We start from the raw sequence: 18395 nt of genomic DNA, 5'->3' as shown, positions 1-18395 counted from the left end.
ATGATTGTCTTTATGGGCTTCTTTTCGACAACCAATTAAGCCTAAATGCTCAAATCCCATGTTCAAATTGGTTCATCCCATTCCCATCCATAACAAATTAACTCAAACCAACAAATCAAAAATTTTGACACATGCAAAGAGCAAAGGAACATGTGAAACGAAAATTCCTCTCTTTAGATCCGAACAATTCTCGGTCCAACCTGATTTCTATAACTATCTTTCTCCCTCTTCATGCTTTGAACCGAAAACATGGGAAGCATCAACAGCAACATCAACAATAACAACAAAAAGCAAGGAATTACAAAGACATTGCAAGAAACCTTCACCCTTTAGCACCAAATGAGCTCTACCCAGCAACGAATGCCACAGAATAGCCTTAGGGGCTCAGTCATTTATTTCTTCATAACCATGGTTTTACTTTACATTCTATACTCAAATCTCCTGTTGAGTAATGACCGCAAAGATTGTCCGGATATAACCAATCTCTCTACAAAAATTGAAGCACCCATTAACCATTCCTCCAGCAGCTCTTCACAAGGTAAAAAATTAGGAGAGCAAAGGCAAGTAAAGCTCGTTGAAGCAGCCCCAGGGAATTACCATCGATATGACACTGAACTGAAACACATTGCTTTTGGGATAGCAGCTGCTTCGAATTTGTGGGAGATCAGAAAAGAGTACATAAAAGCATGGTGGAGGCCAAAAGAGACTAGAGGGGTAGTTTGGGTGGATAAGAAAGTCAGGACCAGGATGAATGAAGAGCTGCCTGAGATTCGGGTTTCTCAGGACACTTCAAAGTTCAAGTACATAAATAAGCAAGGGTCTAGATCGGCATTGAGGATTTCAAGGGTGGTTTCGGAAACACTTAAGCTTGGAATGAAGGATGTTAGGTGGTTTGTAATGGGGGATGATGATACAGTTTTTATTGTTGAAAATGTGGTAAGGGTGCTATCTAAATATGATCATACACAGTTTTATTATGTTGGGAGTGCATCAGAGAGTCATATTCAGAATATATTCTTTTCATATGCTATGGCATTTGGAGGGGCTGGGTTTGCAATAAGCTATCCATTGGCAAAAGAATTGGCAAAGATGCAGGACAATTGCATCCAGCGATATCCAGCATTATATGGCAGTGATGACAGGATTCAGGCTTGCATGGCTGAGCTAGGAGTGCCCCTCACCAGGGAACTTGGCTTCCATCAGGTAAAAACTTCCATCTCTTGACCTCTTCTGTTTGGCTCTCGACTTTTCACAATGGGAAACAATGACAATATATGAAATTATTCCCTGTCAAACTAGTTTGAAAGTTGAAACATAATTGAGCGGGATTTGAAGCTCTTCTTGATCTTCATTCAAGATTTAGAAGGCAGGGTAAATTGTTTTGTTCTTATGTTGTACAGTATGATGTGTATGGAGAACTATTAGGCCTCCTGGGAGCCCATCCAGTGACTCCATTGGTATCACTTCACCACATAGATGTAGTGGAACCTATATTCCCTCACATGAAACGAGCCAAAGCCCTTGCACACCTGCTTGGAGCTGCCAAAGAGGACTCAGCAAGTTTGATGCAACAATCCATCTGCTATGATTCAACACGATACTGGTCAATCATAGTCTCTTGGGGATATGTTGTTCAAATATTGAGGGGAGTGATGTCTCCCAGAGAGCTTGAGATGCCGACTAGAACCTTTCTTAATTGGTACAAGAGAGCTGATTACACTGCTTATGCATTCAACACGAGGCCTGTTGAAAGGCACCCTTGCCAAAAGCCCTTCGTTTTCTATATGAACAAGGTGAAGTATGATCGTGCTAGGAAGCAAACAATTGGCGTGTACTATCGTCATAAAACACGCAGTCGCTATTGCCGTTGGAGAATGGCCTCACCCGAGAAACTCGATTCTGTTGTAGTCCTGAAGAAGCGGGATGATCTTCGATGGCAGAAGGTACACTTTTTTCTTTTCACATTTTATTTTAGGACACTGTCTAAAGAAATTACGGATGCTGTTACTGACTGAAACCCCTATATTCGTTTTGCAGTCACCAAGGAGGGATTGTTGCAGAGTTCTTCGGACGGATAAAAATAATACAATGGTTTTATCTGTCGGAAATTGCAGAGACGGCGAGTTTAGTGAATTACAGCTGAAAAAGGCATCATCATAGGTCATTTTTTAATGATTTTTATCTCCTTTTTTACCATGGTCCAAGGCATACAGCATGCAGCATACAGGGCACTTCAGACTCTACCTACAATACTGAGAGAAAAAGAAGCAATGATTCTTCAATTACTCTTACTCCAGGCTATATGTACTTCAGTTCCACTCCCTGTGATATTCTGTGCGACTGAGGCAATTGGTGATGTAGCAGATGCCAGGAATGGATGGCTACATCAATCTGAGAATTAGTAAGAGGCAATTGCATATCAACAGGATGTGTGGCCACAATTCTGCTATCTTATTCTCCACATTCACTGCTTTTAAACCAAAAAGGAGGTGCAGAGTTTAAAAATTATAAAAAAAAAAAAAAAAACCCTGAATAAGAACTCTGAAAGATAATAAATATTGGAATTTAATGTTTGAGATACTACTGTAATTGCCTTTTTTTTTTTTTTTTATCACAGCTTTCTTGAGAGTCAAACAAGGAGGCATAACTTCATAAGCTATTAGACTATTATGAGAATCAAATAAAAAATACTCTTGCTTTCAAGGAATTCCATGAAAATTTAATGTAGGAAAGAACGAGGAAAAAACAAAAGAAACCCACATGCAAAAAGAACTAACCAAAAAGAATTATCATTTGAAGCGATTTAATTATTTTCTTTCCTTTCTAAACCATTTTCTTGAGATCCAAACAAAGATTTGCTGAAGATTGAGATGGAGAAAAAGAATGATGAACCCCTACATAATTTTTTTTGTTCTGATTAGCTAATTATAGGATTATAGTAAAGAAAATTGTAAGTGAAATGTTCCTGTATATAGGAGGGCTAAACTATTATTATGGGAAAATGGTTCCTACAAAGAAGCATCTTACATGCAAGAACCCCAACTCACGTGTATACCAGCAGAGGAGGGAAAAGGGTGAAAGAAAATCTCTGTATATGGAGATTAAATGTGGAAAGTATGCCAGTTATCTTCTGTGATGCAAAAATTGATAACAAGGCACTGTGTATTAACACGGCAGAACAATATTTGCCACTTTATTTCTAATTTTATCCTCCAGCTCAGTAACTCTTAAGCTCATTTTCTGCAACTGGTCCTTTATCGTCGTTCCTATTCATGGCTGATGATGCCAGGCTCCTCCGAGAGCTGTGAACAGGATTGCTTGGGTCATATTTCTGGGAGGCTAGGTAATTCAGAGCCATAACCACATCAGATATAGCAGGCCGCATATTAGGCTGCTCCTGAACACACATTGCAGCAATGGCAAGAGCTTGGTAGAGACCTTTGACAGGATATTGACCTTGCAGCAGAGGATCGACCATTCGTGAAAAGTTTCTTCGATCTTTGAACATGGGACGTGCCTGCAAGCAATTAAGCAGACAAGCATTTGTAGAACATATCAAAGCAAACACTTGCATAATAACCATTTCCCTTTATCAACTTCCCTCCTAATAACAGTTCCTTAATTACCATATAGTATTATCAGCTACAAAGACAAACGAAAATTACGTTTGCCATAATTTTTTAGCCCACAATTTGTTACAGTATTTCCTTAAAAAATGAAGATACCAAAGTAGGAGAGTAGATGACATTTCCAGCAAACTTCTTACAAATACATCAATTGATATTATAATGCAAAACAAAACCACATTCATTAGAATTACATTCTAAACCCACAATCCCAATATAATGTGAAAAACAGGCCAAAGAGAGTGACAAAGGAAGATGATTCTTAAAGACAATTTTAAAAAGAAATATATCCAATTGAAACTTCAAAGATAGTAATTGATATAGGTGAAATAAGCTTTATCTTACCCATGCAACAAGATTTTGCTCTGCACGATCTCTTGTATCATCAATTGCTTTCCTACCAGTAATTAGCTCCAAGAGGACAACCCCAAAGCTGTAAATATCTGATTTAAATGTCAGCTGTCCAGTCATTGCATAATCTGGTGCACAATAACCATATGTGCCCATAACCCTTGTAGAAACATGAGTCCTATCCCCAATAGGACCAACTTTGGCCAAACCAAAATCAGATAGTTTCGGATGATGTCCTTCACCAAGCAAAATATTGGAGCATTTCAGGTCCCGGTATATGACAGGGGGCTTCATTTTTTCATGCAAATATTCTAAGCCCCTTGCTGCACCAGCTGCTATTGTCATCCTTGTGTTCCAATCAAGAGGTTTTCCGCCAGGCGGAAGTTCTGTACCCATGAAGGGGAAAAAACTATCAATAAGAATTTCCTTGCCATAATTGGTAGAGATGTCATAAAAGGTAAACAGAAGAATAACGAAATCAGCAGGGAAACGGGAGGAAGATTTTGCTTACCATATAAATGATTTTCCAAAGACCCTAATGGCATGTACTCATAAACCAGTAGTCTTTGCTCATCCTCAGCACAAAACCCTATCAATTTAACAAGATTTGGGTGCTCAGCCATGCTTAATGTCAGTACTTCAACAACAAATTCCCTAATGCCCTGAAGACCATTACGATCAAGTTGCTTGATAGCGACAACCTACATCAGGAAAAAAGAATAGTAACCACCAACTTCATCACAGGATACAATGCACAATGCTAAATCTAGTAAAATACAGGTTTGCTAAGTTGAACAGAGAAATCAGACAATTAAGTAAACCAAGTAATTGAGTAAAAAAGCTTCGAGAAGATAATATTCATAAAATTTTAACAACATTGACAACAAAATGGTATAAAACTCTACCAACCTGGTTTGTTTTCTCCAAGAATCCCTTGTAAACTTTTCCGAAACCTCCTTCACCCAAGAAACAATCTGACCTAAAGTTACCTGTTGCGGCTGCGAGTTCATCAAATGTAAATGACTGTGCCAGTTTGCTAGCTTTTCCATCCTTGGAAACCTCATCATTCAAATTCAAATTCTTTACATCCAACGATAACTGGTCATCCTTAGCTACCTCTTCCTTCTTTACACTCTCATATGTACGCACTTTCAATTCATCTTTTAACAAATGAACCAAAAACCACAAGAAAAAACCAAGAAAACGACATAAGACTATCATCAATATTTTAAAAAAATGACCACAATCATCAATATTTAAGGTGAACAAAGAACAAACAAGGACAAATAGAACACCCAGTACGGATTTTGAACCACAGAAAGGATTTTTCCTTCCAATCATGCAAACAAACAAAAGTACTACTAGCATCATGACACATACAACACATGTTAAGTAAACATTGTACAAAATTTCACTAATACATACAAAGGAATTGCTACCAATTCTCTCAAATAACATATTAAATGCATGAAAGAAGAACTTAAGACCCATTTTCCAAGAACCAAAATTTAAACTCCAAGTCATTAGCTTGACAATCAAAACATCAAATATAGAGAAAGAAAGAATCCATTTTGATTTCAAACCCCGTTATGAAGAAATTTTATAAAAAACCCAAAAGAGCTAAAACAAGAATGATAACAGCAAGAACAAGAATTCAACCAAGATCAAACACAATGCATTTCATTTTCACAAAATCATAGAATTCGACAACAAAATTCAATACCCGAACTGGCTTGTGTTTGACCATGTGGTTTGCTTTTCTTGCTGCTGTTATCATTGTTGTCGTCGTTCTTGTTTGTTGGCTTCTCTGATCTTTTGCTTGAATTCCCAGGACAACAAAAACAACCCATACTTATTAATAATTAAAAAAAATTAAATCTTTCCCTCCTATTCTCTCCTTTTTCTTTCTCTTCTCTTTCCTCTCTTGCCTCCTTCTCTTCCTCAGCTACACAGAGAAAATTTGAACCCCAATAAATTACCAACCACGCAGAAATAAAAGAGAAAAAAAAAAAAAAAACACAGCAAAGAAAAATACTTGATTTTCAGGGTTTATAAATTAACACAGCATAAACAACAGTGAAGTTTTTAGACCAACAGGCTCGTTGAAACCTAAATCATAAGAATGCGCCACGTCATTTATAAGAATTTTTAATTTTATATATTTATATTATATTTATTTTGTATTAAATATATAAAAAAATAAATTATTATATTATAATTTTATTATAAAATATATTTTAGGTTTGATATTTTGTATATTTATACAATATATATTTATATTATATTTTATAAAAAATTATATATATGAAAATATAAAACATATATTTTTTAATTTTTTTAAATTCATATATAATAATTATTTAAAATTTAAATTATATTATTTTTATATTTTACTTATATATAATATATATATTATATTTTAAAATATCACATCTAATTTTTTTCTTCATCATGTGCCAGGAATCGTGCAGTCGTTTTTTTTGTCAGTTTCCTGTTTTTAAGGAACACGTTTGCTTACGTGGCGGCCTTTGATTGTGCCACAGTGATTCGGTAGCGGGCCGATCGTCTTAACTGATCTTTGCCCCTTTATACGTATAGTGGAAAACAAAATTTTCTTTTCGGTTTCTTTATTTAATTTGCCGTGTGTGTCACCCGCAGGTGACGTATGCATCACAGACAGCTATTAATCACCGTCTGATTTTGAAATTTTAAAGATTGGTCAAATGTTTTAGCGGGAGCCACATGGCTGGTAGGACCCAATCGCACACGCGTTTTGTTATTCACGAAACAGCTGAACGGTGATCCACGCGTTTCCAAACAATATGTTGAGATTGTCCCACTTGGAATAATTTATTTATAAATTGGTAATTACTAATATTAAATTTTTTTTATAATTATATTTTATAAGAAGGTTAACAAAACATACCATGCATTCTGCATGAATTAAATATCGGTTTTATTAACGAATATTTTAAAGATTATTATATATTAAATGATTTGTTTTTTAATGTATTAGAATTTATAATATTAATTTTCAATTATTGTATTCAATAAAAATTATTGTTAAAAATAATATCCTAAATAATCTTAAAAAAATTTGTTGACAAAATTTATTAATTAAGTTTTAACTTAACTAACATGTATGTTAGTTAAATTTTTGCAAAATGCGAGTTTGAGAGAATTTAAATTTATAGTATATATTTTTTAAAAAAAATTAAGTAAATAAAAATTGAAGTATTAAGAGTAAGTTAAGAATTAAAAAAAAAAGTTTTAATGAGCAAAGTGGTTAGTAATTTGATTGGTGGATTACTTTTAATTAGATCTAACGATTTATATGTTTATATCATATAAAATATTAAAATTTATGTATTTATATTATATTTTATATAAAAATTATATATCAAATTCATGTCGATACGAAAATATAAATTTTTTTTTAATTTTGTTAAACTCATATATAATTATTATAAAATTTTAAAATATATTATTTTTATATTTTATTTTTGTATCATATTTATATTATCTCATTTTGTTATATTTTAGATTATTAAAGGTATTTTTACCAAATTATTTAAAATAATGGGAGATTAACATTAAAAAACTATATGGAGGTAAGCCACCACAAATTTCCCATACGTGTTAAAAAATCCAAGCAAGTAACAACAATAACAAGGGCTTGGACGGTGCACCAAAAATTAAAATAAAAACACTATTTTAACGGTTAATTACTTTTATGATTGATGTAGAAAGTTCCACCAATTCAAGCCAAGCCTTTGGTTTAATTATGAAATGAAAATAATGGAAACACATGTAGAGCTAAGATGAATAAGAAAACAAATGTAGATTTACACTTGGCAATAACCCAAACCATAAAGAAGGATTCAAATGTTATTTTTACATTAACAATAATCGTGATTAAACCTAAAGTTGATGATGAGTGGGATATAAAGGAAAGGCATATTCTATTGGGAATGAATTAATTACTGCTAAAGTAATCCTTTTTTTATTATTATTTAGAAAAAAAAAATCATAAAGCACTAAATTTTTTAAACTGAAAATTCATATTTTCATTGTAACAAAAGGTAATTATAAAAAATTTCATATATATCACATCTTTTTTCTTTTCATTGGGCACTGCTTTATCAAATGTTTTTTTTTTTTTTCCTTTAGAAAATGGTGAAGATCTTTATTTCCCAATATGGCAAAACTTAATAACAATAAATCTTTCAAAAGGCAGCAAATTATTAGGCAACGAAATTTCTTTTGTAAAATTGAAAAGATTAAACATCATATCAATCCTTTTTGTCTTTCCTTTCTTCTTTTCATTTCTTTTCAAGGTTAGGGTTTCTCCTGATCAAATGTATCCTATGATATGATATGAGAATTCATAAATGTTGAACAGATTGAAGCTTGAGTTTCAATCTTTTTGTTCCATCCACCCCTTTGACAATGAAAGCTGTGTGACAAAGGGATTTTAGCCTGTGTCAGTGTTTTCCTTGCTACTGCCTTTTTCTTCTGCAATGAACCAGGAAATCAAGGCACATTTTCTTCTGCAAAACAAAAAAATGGTGGTTGTTGATCTACCATTATTATAATCCATCAACACTGTTGCCAATACCATTCAAGAGGAGAAACGACCATTGCAGTAAGAAATACCCTGTCCAAGCATATGCAAAGAAATCAACAAATGGGGTTTTTTTTTGTGGTTCTCAAAACAGAAAATAAATAGTTTTGTAATGAATAATATGCTCTTTCCATACCATAATCTATCAACCAATTCAATCTTCTACTCAGTCAAAGAGTGAAGAAAATTGCCCAAATTTCAAGGGGCTGTGAGGATAGCCAATTCTTTGCAATCACAAATTTTTAATGCCCCCAGTTGCAAAATGAGTCAGCAACAACTAAAAAGGAGATATGGTTGGACTTGGATTTGAAGTCGAGTGTATTTCCTCCTTCCTTCTCCGGTTTGCCCTGTCATTTCCTCCCCCACATATCTTTTCGTTTTATGATTAAGGAGAAGCAATATAATATAATGATTACTAAAAAGGGCTAAAAACAATAGAATATAATAATATATAAAAAAAATGCAAGATATACATACATATATATATATATATATATATCCAACAGTTACAACTACAAGGTTATGGCAATTTGTTTTTCCAAATGAGGTTGCATATACTCAAAGTTAAGCTAGGCTAAAAACGTTCACTCCCAATCCAAGAACTGTTTACATGAATGAAAACAGAGTCAAAATACTACTTCCCCTTCTGTTGTTATTGTTTCTCTTGTATAAATAAGCTGGATGTGAACAATAATAAACACACAAATCCATACTATACACAATAAGAGGCTAAGAGAGACTATAGCCTTGTTTTATGGAGTACATATCAACCTTTCAATGATGATAGAATTCCCAAATAAACCCAATAAACCAAAACCCATTTCATCCATCTTTTTCTCCAAATCAACCTTTCTTTCAATGAAGCAAAGCAACTGACTTCATTCAACCATCTTATCTTGATTGAAGTTCAAGGACTCCCTCCATATGAGCTCTTTTATATCTTCTTCGTTCAACGTTGTCTGCTCAAAATCAAAGATGAAAGGAGATGGACAAGTGGGCTCCTGGTTTATTTCATGAAGACTTGATAAAAATGGGTGGTTCAGTGCTTCCTCAACTTTACATGCATCATTTAGAAGATATGTTTCTTATAAGAACAATGAACGAAGGAACCAAAATAACAGTAACATTGTTGCAGTGGTATATTAAGGCATACCAGTTATGCGCTTGCTTGGATCAAAAACCAGCATTTTCTCAGCAAGATCAATTGCCACGGGAGACATATCTGGAAACTTTTCTGCAAAAGGTCGCTTTGAGAATCGAGGAAGCTGCTTAACATACTTTCGAGCATTGTCACTCCTAAGAAATCCTAGATCTGAATCTTCTGGTGATCCTAGTAGCTGTTTTATGAAATAACCAAAAAACAAAATATTTATATATGCAAGTATTATCATCAAGTATTCAATGGCCACTAAAAATTTTCAATCTCCTTCCTGCTTTCCTTTTAACAGTGCCTAAAAATGGCAGCCATGCTATATTCAGGTGCTCTTCTATGACACTGAAGAATTGGGTTTGGGTGTGAACAAATTAAAAAGGGTGGACAGTTGGATACCTGAGTAATAAGCCCCAACTGCTGAACATAGTCTTTACCAGGAAAAAGTGGCTCCCTTCTAATTATTTCCATTAAAATGCAACCAACCGACCAGATATCAATAGCTGCAGTATACTCTGAACAGTTGAGGAGCAACTCAGGGGCTCGATACCATCTGGTTACAACATACTCTGTCATGAAGTCTGTCTCTGAGGTGGTTCTAGCAAGACCAAAATCACAAATTTTGAGATCACAGTTTGCATTGAGAAGCAGGTTGCTAGGTTTTAGGTCTCGATGCAAAACATTTGCTGAGTGTATGTACTTCAGGCCCCGTAACAGTTGATACAGGAAATACTGCAAAAAACACAATATATCTTCAACAATTATGAAATTACAGCCAGATTTATAGGGGAATAAGAATGATATATATTAACCTACCTGACAGTGATCATCAGTGAGAGGCTGGCTGGACCGTATTATTTGATGTAGATCGGTGTCCATTAGCTCAGATGCAATGTAAACATCATTGAACTTTTCCTTCTCTGGTGGCAGTATAATGTCCTTGATCTTGACAATCTACAAAATATTAATGCAACACTTCATCTCTCCTTCATAGTATAACATGAAAAGAATGAATGAAAGTGAAGAATACATTAATACAAGCAAATGAAGTTTAGAATCAAGCGAGTACATTATCATGATCCATGTGACAAAGGAGCTTGATCTCACGGAGTGTTCTTTTAGCATCAATCCTGTTGTCAAATGCATTCCCAATCTTTTTTATTGCCACGTCTTCCTTTGTCTCAGAATTTGTGGCACAGCTGCAATAAATTCATTGACCCCAAAATACTCAATTAAAAACTTTCATCTCTCACATAAAAGTAAATACAGCTAAACCTGACAATCTAAATCATGACATGAATACGATACCAACAAATGACACAAAGGTGATACACTTTAAAATTTTACAATAATTGTATACGGGTTTAAAAAAAAAAAAAAACATTTCATGTTTTTGTGTTTATATATATATTATGACTCGTAATTTTTTATATAAAACAGGATATAAATACATAAATTTTAATATTTTACATTACATGAATACACGAATGTCAAATCTGCAGCTATCTACAATAAATTATTCAAATGACTTAATCATTTACGTATAAACAACCAAAATCAAAATTTACCCTAAAGTGTGCATGTATTTCTACTAATTCAATTGTAAGAGTAAAAATTATAACTTTTTGAAACATCAAATTGGAACAAACCCAAAGCTCACTTCTGAAATTTCTCAGAAAGGGTTGGTAAAATTTTTGTTTTTCTACAATTTAAGTAGCACTGAATAATCATAAAAGCCCCAATAAAGAAAGAAGGCAAGAGAAAAAAGAGACCCAAAAGCTCAACCAATTCAATGAATTTACAGCTTTAAACTCTCAAGCAACAGAAATCCAAAAAGGAAAAAAAGGCATACTTTGCCACTGAAATAGAAGAACAAAGCAGAAGATTACCAAACGATGCCGTAAGCGCCGCGACCAACAGGCTGAATAGGAGGAACATACTTTGAAGAAACTTCAAAGATGTTACCTAAGATGTTGTAACGGACATATCTGCCATCATATGTTGGGATTCCTCTGAGATCAATCGCCATTGCTTCATTCTCCATCTTCTTTTCTCACTTCCCTCAAAAAAGGCTAAAAAAAAAAACAGCATAAGAAAAAAGAATTAAAGGGCATTTGGGGTTTGCCTTTGTTTTTCTTGGTGGGTCTTGAAGCTTTCAAAATTTGAACGTGGAAAAAGAAAAATGTGAAATTTTGGGTAACTAAACAGGGAATGGACTGTTGACCTATCAGAGTTCAAACGATGAAAAAGGTCTTTGGAATTGGAGGAGGCGACCAAGACTTTATTTTTCATCAGCAGGCTTATAGATCAATTTGATGATTTTTTTATTTATCTGCTTACGTTTGGTTGCCAGGAAAATTAGCTCTTGTAGACTTCAAGAGTGAAAGTAAGTTCAATTTATTTATTTATTTATTTTATTCAAATCGTTGCCATTTCTGAATTACTATCACTTTCTTTTACACCTTCAAATCATCATTTTTTTTTAAAATTAAATATCAGCGGTAAGATTGAAATTCTTTTATTTTGCTTCTTTAAATTTGTTTCAATCACATAGTTGGTATGCATAAGTCTGGTATTATTTTTTTTTCATTATATTTTTCTTTAATGAAATCATTTCATTTTAATTTTTAAACATATCAAAATTCAAATATTAAAAATTTAAGATTATAGCATAATCAATATAGAATTTTAAAATTTAACATTATTTCATTCAAAAGTAAACTTAACATAGTAAATAAAATGACCTAAATACAAATTCGCTAATAACTTCTTTTTTATATAAAAAAAATTATAATATAAGAATAATAAAAATTACAACTATTGAAATTTAAAATATAAATTTATTTAAAAATAATTATATGAACTAATTAAATTATATTTTAGATTTCATTAATAAACCTTTTTAAAAAATTGAGAATTTATCTAAATGTAAGCAAGGTATTCACTTTAGGACACAATATAGAAATTAATGATAATTAAGGTAAATTTTTCATCACAAGTGAAAATTTATTAGAAAGAAAGACTTTTCACCCCAAAGTTTTGGTCTTGCAATTCACATTATTCATAATCTTCCTACCTGAATCATCATCATCATCATCATCATCATCATATTCTATTCCTTTTCACGTGTGCTTTGAAAATTCGTGAAAAATTCGGCGAGGTTCAATTTGGTTATCTTTATATGTAAACTATGGCGACTTTTAACCTCCGTGTTTATTGGGGTTTGATCTTTACCCTTAACCACTTAAGTAAAGCTAAGTGGTAGGTCAAATTCAGAACAGAGAAAGGGCAAAAGCAAGAGTAAACATTCAGGCATGTGGGACAGTGTTGAATGAAGCAGGAATTTGAGAGTGAAACTGAGGTGCTTTATAATCAAATACAGTTTCTTTCTTGGTGACCAGGTTTGAGGTTTGTGCAGAGTTGGAAATTGAATAGTTCAGATGCTTTAACACTATCAAGCATTGGATTCTGTGAAAAATAATTAAATCCCATTTCAACAATTACTAAATAATGGGAGCCTAGAGGCAATTGGGTATTTCATTAATGGCCCTAATCATAATTAAAGTGAGTCATTATTAGGATTGGCAATTCAATCCAAATTTGACAGATTTTGATTCAATCTGATTTGATAAAATTAATTTTTTTTTTTAAATCAAATTTTGGATTAAATATTTTTAAAAAAAAATCAAGGTTAAATTTTATGTAAATTCATCTAAATTCAATTTGATATATATTTTTTATTACTTTTTAATTTTATATTTATATTTAAAATTAATATTTTATTAATTTTAGTTTAATTGATTATGAGCTTAAATATATATATGAATCATATTTGAATATAAAAATAATATTTTAATATCAAATTCGGATGTTAAGTTTATAAAGTCGACTCATATTCCAAATGAGTAAAAATTTATCCGATCCGTTTGTACAATAAGATTTTTGAAGGATCTATAAAATTGGAATTCATCCCATTAATCAAAATATGGATAAAAATGCGAACTCTTCAAGAGGATGAAATTCCATTCAGACTCCATAACTTAAATATACAGCTAATAATGATACTGTGAGTATTGCTGCATATAATTCCAAATAATCAAAGATTCAGAATGAAATATGAAAGAAATTTTGAGTCTCAATAGATATTCCAAGAGTCAAGTGTGTGAAGATGATTGCAGTAACAGAAGATCTCTGCTTTTGACCAAGCCAGCTAAAGGGGGCATGGTTTGGACTGTTGAAAAGCAGGAAGAAGAAAAAAATAAGTAATTTGTTCAGCAAAAGGAATAGAAAGAAGATTGCAGCAAAGAGATCACTATGAACAAAAATTCAACTCCCATATACTGGAAATGATGATTGATCCTTCAAATCAATGTGTTCCCCCCCCAAAAAAAAGGCTTAATTGAACAAAACAAATAAGTTTTAAGGTCATGATGTTTTTAAGTGTAGAAGTAGGGAGGTTATCTTATTTTTAAAATTTTTTAAATTTTTAAATCATATATTATCATAAGAATTTAAATTTAAATATTATATATCTAAATTTTAATTTTTAATCACTTACACCAACCAACAATAAATTTTGAGGTATCATCTCTGTTTTTGGTCTCCAGGAAACAGGACCCCACTTGATCCCTTCATGCGCAGCCTCTTGGTCCTTATTTCTTATCTGTCTGTTTGAATTGCTTAGAAAATTTTGTTATTTCATCAAGAAAATGTCTACATAAACAAGATTGTCATGGGGCCAGAAAAAATCTTCTGTCAAGGGAAAATTTTGACAGAAGATTTTTTATTTACTTTATGAAAAATATAAAATACAAAAAAAAAAAAAATCTTCACAAACATATTAACTTGGTGATACTTAAAAAATATATCAAAAAATTTTCATTATATTTTTCTTTAATGAAATCATTCCATTTTAATTTTTAAATATTAAAAATTTAAGACTATAGCATAATCAATATGAAATTTCAAAATTTAAACAATGTTTCGTTCAAAAGTAAACTTAACATAGTAAATAAAATTATCTAAATACAAATTCGATAATAACTTTTTTATTAAAAAATTTATAATATGAGAATAATAAAAATTACAATTATTGAAATTTAAAATATAAATTTATTTAAAAATAATTATATGAATTAATTAAATTATATTTTAGATTTCATTAATAAACCTTTTTAAAAAATTGAGAATTTATCTAAATGTAAGTAAGGTATTCACTTTAGGACACAATATAGAAATTAATGATAATTAAGATAAATTTTTCATCAAAAGTGAAAATTTATTAGAAAGAAAGACTTTTACACCCCAAAGTTTTGGTCTCGCAATTCATATATTTCATAATTTTCTTAGCTGAATCATCATCATCGTCGTCATCATCGTTATTATGTTCTATTCCTTTTCACATGTGCTTTGAAAATTCGTGAAAAATTGGGCGAGGTTCAATTTGGTTATCTTTATATGTAGACTATGGCGACTTTTAACCTTCGTGTTTGTTTGGGTTTGACCTTAACCTTAACCACTTAAGTAAAGCCAAGTCGTGGGGTCAAAATTCAGAACAGAGAAAGAGCAAAAGCAAGAGTAAACATTCAGACATGTGGGACAGTGTTGAAGACTGAGAGGTTAAAGAACAAATTAACAAATTTTATTTTATTTTTATTAAATACTAAACTTTTATTTTTATTAAATATTAAATCAAGGCTCAATTGAAAAATTCAGACCTAAACATTAATAGAGAAGGGTTATGCTCCCTTTTCACCTCAATTAAGGTTAAGTAAAGGAAGATAGAGTAAAGTATTTGATTCGAAAATTTTATTTTATTTTTATTCATGTATGATAGATTCGTAAATAAATTTTCATCTTCTGTACATTATTTTCCATATTTCGTATTAAAAGAAAATTGAAAATAGAGAATCTATATCAAAATTTTGTATATTTCATTTACTATAAAGGTTTCGAGGAAGTTCATTAAAGGAATATTTTCAATAAAAATTATTTGTTTTTGCATATTCTTACTGATTTTCTAAATTAATCCTGTAAATACATATAATTTATAAGATATTTCTATCAATTAATGAAAGAGCCCAATGCAACAAAATGCATGTTAGATCTTTCAAATAGATCGAATTATTTTGATAATAATCAATTCGATCTATTTTACCGATAAGGTTTACGGTTTGAGTCCGTATAGTCTTATATTTTATATTTTATTAATTTGAAATATTTATTAAATTAATACAAAAAATTTATTAATTTAATAAAAATGAAATGAAAATAATATTTTTAAAACCAAAGCAAACTAAAACAATAAAGAATATCCAAATACAAATAAAAAAAGTTGTATAGTTTTCTTTCTTAATTATTGTATTCGTTGTTGATTGGAACTGGTCGCTTCCAGTTGCTTGGTTAAAATCATTCCCATAAGCTCGAAGAATATCACGAAGAAATTGAAAACAAAAACGCATTTCAACATAATCTCATAAATATATATTAAATATATATAAATAATATGTAGATATATATAGATATAATATCTATAAAATATAGATAGAAAATCAAAATTTTATTCTATATATAACTATATATAAATTTATTCTATATTCTATTTTTGAATAGAACAATGAAATCTATGAAAAAATTAAGTGCCAAAAAAATCAACTCTTTATCGAAATATATTTTATGATTATTTTATCTTTATCTCAACGAACAAATCAAATCAAGAATTCATTTCATTTTATGGTATTCAATCATATTGGAATATGGAATATCATAATAATAATAGAAATTGAATTATTATTATTATTTTTTTGATATTCTATACAAAACTCCGTAAGGCTAAATGACATTTATCAATTCTTTTATGTGGCTGTTTGTTATAAATATAAATTCAAATTTGAGTATAATTTTTCTTTTTCCATTCATACGTATTTCATACATTCTATATATATTATATGGTATATGGAGTTAGATAAAATTTCATGTGATTCAGTAAACATAATAAAAATTCAATTTCATCATTATTAGATCGATTCATATGATTCGATGAATAATAAGAAAATAATGGGATTTTTTTTATAAATGGAAATTTCAAAATGCTCAAAAATGAAAATGGATAAATGTATACAATACCTAGGTTGAATCAAATACAATTTAAAGGATTTTATAGGTTCATGAATCGGGGCTTAACAAAAAAACTTGATAAGTTTCCAAAATTTGAAAATACAGATCAAGAAAATTGAATTTCAATTATTTGTGGAAACATATCAGTTCATGCAATTTATTTTATTATTTATTAACTTTTTTTTTGATCAATCATTGAATTGAATGAAATCGACTGAAATGGGAATCATTATATAGAAAGAACAATTTTTTTTAAATCATAGACCTTAAATTGATACAATAAGAATTCCTATTCAAATTAGGACTCATAATATTGAAATTGAATAATTGAATAAACCAAAACAATATCAATATAAAGATAATATTCATTAAAGGGAAATAGGATATAAATATAAATAAAAAAATGGACCAAACCAAAATTTTAGGAAAAAGTTAGATTAGATCTCTTTGCTTTTTTTTTTTATTACAATTCTCTAATATCATAATCTTTTTTATTATTACTTTAGACCATCGTATTTGTATATTTATAATCCCTGAGTAAATAGATTATTTTGAGTTGCACATACATTGCATTGGACTAAGCTAAGCTAAAAAAAAAGGCTAGACTATTTCAAAAACAAAAAATTAGTCAATGATGACCCTATGGATGAAGACATGATCTCTCTGGATCTCATTGAATGTCAATAGGACAAATATGGTATTGATTATGATCCATTTTAGTCTAACAATGATGGTTTTGATTATGATCAATTTTAGTCTGACCAAGAAGTACCTTATATAGATGGTATTAATTATGATCAATTTTAGTTTGACAAAGAAAAAAATGATATTAATTTTGATCCATTTCAATATGACGAAGATAAAGTTTAATTTGATAAAAATAAAGATGGTTTGACAAAGATAAAGATGGTATTAATTATGATTTATTTTAGTATGACGAAGATAAAGTTCAGTTTGACAAAAATAAAATTTAGTATGACAAAGATAAAAACGGTATTGATTCTGATCAATTTCAATTGACAGAAACAGGAATTTGAGAGTGAAAGTGAGGTACTTTATGATCAAATATAGTTTCTTTCTTGGTGACCAAGTTTAGGGTTTGTGTAGATTTGAAAATTGAATAGTTTAGATGTTGTAACACTTTCAAGCATGGGATTCTAAGAAAAATAATTAAATCCCATTTCAACAATTACTAAATAATGGGAGCCTACAGGTAATTTGGTATTTCATTAATGGTCCTAAACATAATTAAAGTGGGTCATTATTGGAGTTGGTAATCCAATTCCAATTCCACAAATTTTGATTCAATTTGATTTTATAAAATTAAGTCTCGGATCGAAAATTTTTAAAGAAAAATCAAGGTCAAATTTTATGTAAATTCCTCTAGACTCAATTCGGTATATGTATTATTATTTTTTATTTAATTTTTATTTTTATTTAAAAATATTTTATATTAAAAAATAATATTTTATTAATTTTGATCTGATAAGTTACGAGTTAAAATATATATGAATTAAATTTAAATATA

At 30.5% G+C, this 18395-nt stretch overlaps 3 protein-coding genes across 3 annotated transcripts; 1 reads left to right on the top strand and 2 right to left on the bottom strand.

Annotated features, from left to right (window-relative positions):
* The first annotated feature begins 339 nt into the window (after positions 1 to 339).
* LOC111303583 (uncharacterized) lies at positions 340 to 2583 on the top strand. Its single transcript, XM_022899960.2, has 3 exons — positions 340 to 1203; positions 1401 to 1943; positions 2038 to 2583. The coding sequence occupies exons 1-3, from the start codon at positions 340 to 342 to the stop codon at positions 2158 to 2160; spliced, it is 1530 nt and encodes a 509-aa protein (XP_022755695.1). The 3' UTR covers positions 2161 to 2583.
* A 365-nt stretch (positions 2584 to 2948) lies between these two features.
* On the bottom strand, positions 2949 to 6011 carry LOC111303582 (putative serine/threonine-protein kinase PBL5). The gene is made up of 5 exons (XM_022899959.2): positions 5701 to 6011; positions 4887 to 5137; positions 4489 to 4678; positions 3972 to 4363; positions 2949 to 3517 (listed from the first exon to the last, which is right to left on the bottom strand). Exons 1-5 carry the CDS (start codon positions 5825 to 5827, stop codon positions 3218 to 3220), a joined length of 1260 nt encoding a protein of 419 aa, XP_022755694.1. The 5' UTR covers positions 5828 to 6011; the 3' UTR covers positions 2949 to 3217.
* Positions 6012 to 9156: 3145 nt separating this feature from the next.
* On the bottom strand, positions 9157 to 12099 carry LOC111303580 (mitogen-activated protein kinase homolog NTF6-like). Its single transcript, XM_022899951.2, has 6 exons — positions 11641 to 12099; positions 10821 to 10950; positions 10568 to 10705; positions 10151 to 10483; positions 9755 to 9938; positions 9157 to 9655 (listed from the first exon to the last, which is right to left on the bottom strand). Exons 1-6 carry the CDS (start codon positions 11793 to 11795, stop codon positions 9480 to 9482), a joined length of 1116 nt encoding a protein of 371 aa, XP_022755686.1. The 5' UTR covers positions 11796 to 12099; the 3' UTR covers positions 9157 to 9479.
* Between the last annotated feature and the right edge of the window lie 6296 nt (positions 12100 to 18395).

The sequence above is a fragment of the Durio zibethinus genome, chromosome 13, assembly GCF_047325235.1.
Source record: "Durio zibethinus cultivar Kanyao isolate XHJ-2024 chromosome 13, ASM4732523v1, whole genome shotgun sequence".
Lineage (NCBI taxonomy): Eukaryota > Viridiplantae > Streptophyta > Magnoliopsida > Malvales > Malvaceae > Durio > Durio zibethinus.
This window is presented reverse-complemented; position numbering and strand designations above follow the sequence as displayed.

Bases quoted from the DNA above. Each gene is read 5' to 3' on its own strand.
- LOC111303582 (XM_022899959.2), bottom strand. From the start codon at position 5,827: ATGGGTTGTTTTTGTTGTCCTGGGAATTCAAGCAAAAGATCAGAGAAG. The intron at 5,138-5,700 runs GTATTGAATTTT...ATTTGTTAAAAG, and splicing joins TCAAACACAAGCCAGTTCGG to ATGAATTGAAAGTGCGTACA. The intron at 3,518-3,971 runs GTAAGATAAAGC...AATTGCTTGCAG, and splicing joins AGCAAAATCTTGTTGCATGG to GCACGTCCCATGTTCAAAGA.
- LOC111303580 (XM_022899951.2), bottom strand. From the start codon at position 11,795: ATGGAGAATGAAGCAATGGCGATTGATCTCAGAGGAATCCCAACATAT. The intron at 10,706-10,820 runs GTACTCGCTTGA...AATATTTTGTAG, and splicing joins GTCACATGGATCATGATAAT to ATTGTCAAGATCAAGGACAT. The intron at 10,484-10,567 runs GTAGGTTAATAT...TGTTTTTTGCAG, and splicing joins TCACTGATGATCACTGTCAG to TATTTCCTGTATCAACTGTT.
- LOC111303583 (XM_022899960.2), top strand. From the start codon at position 340: ATGAGCTCTACCCAGCAACGAATGCCACAGAATAGCCTTAGGGGCTCA. The intron at 1,204-1,400 runs GTAAAAACTTCC...TATGTTGTACAG, and splicing joins GGGAACTTGGCTTCCATCAG to TATGATGTGTATGGAGAACT. The intron at 1,944-2,037 runs GTACACTTTTTT...TTCGTTTTGCAG, and splicing joins ATGATCTTCGATGGCAGAAG to TCACCAAGGAGGGATTGTTG.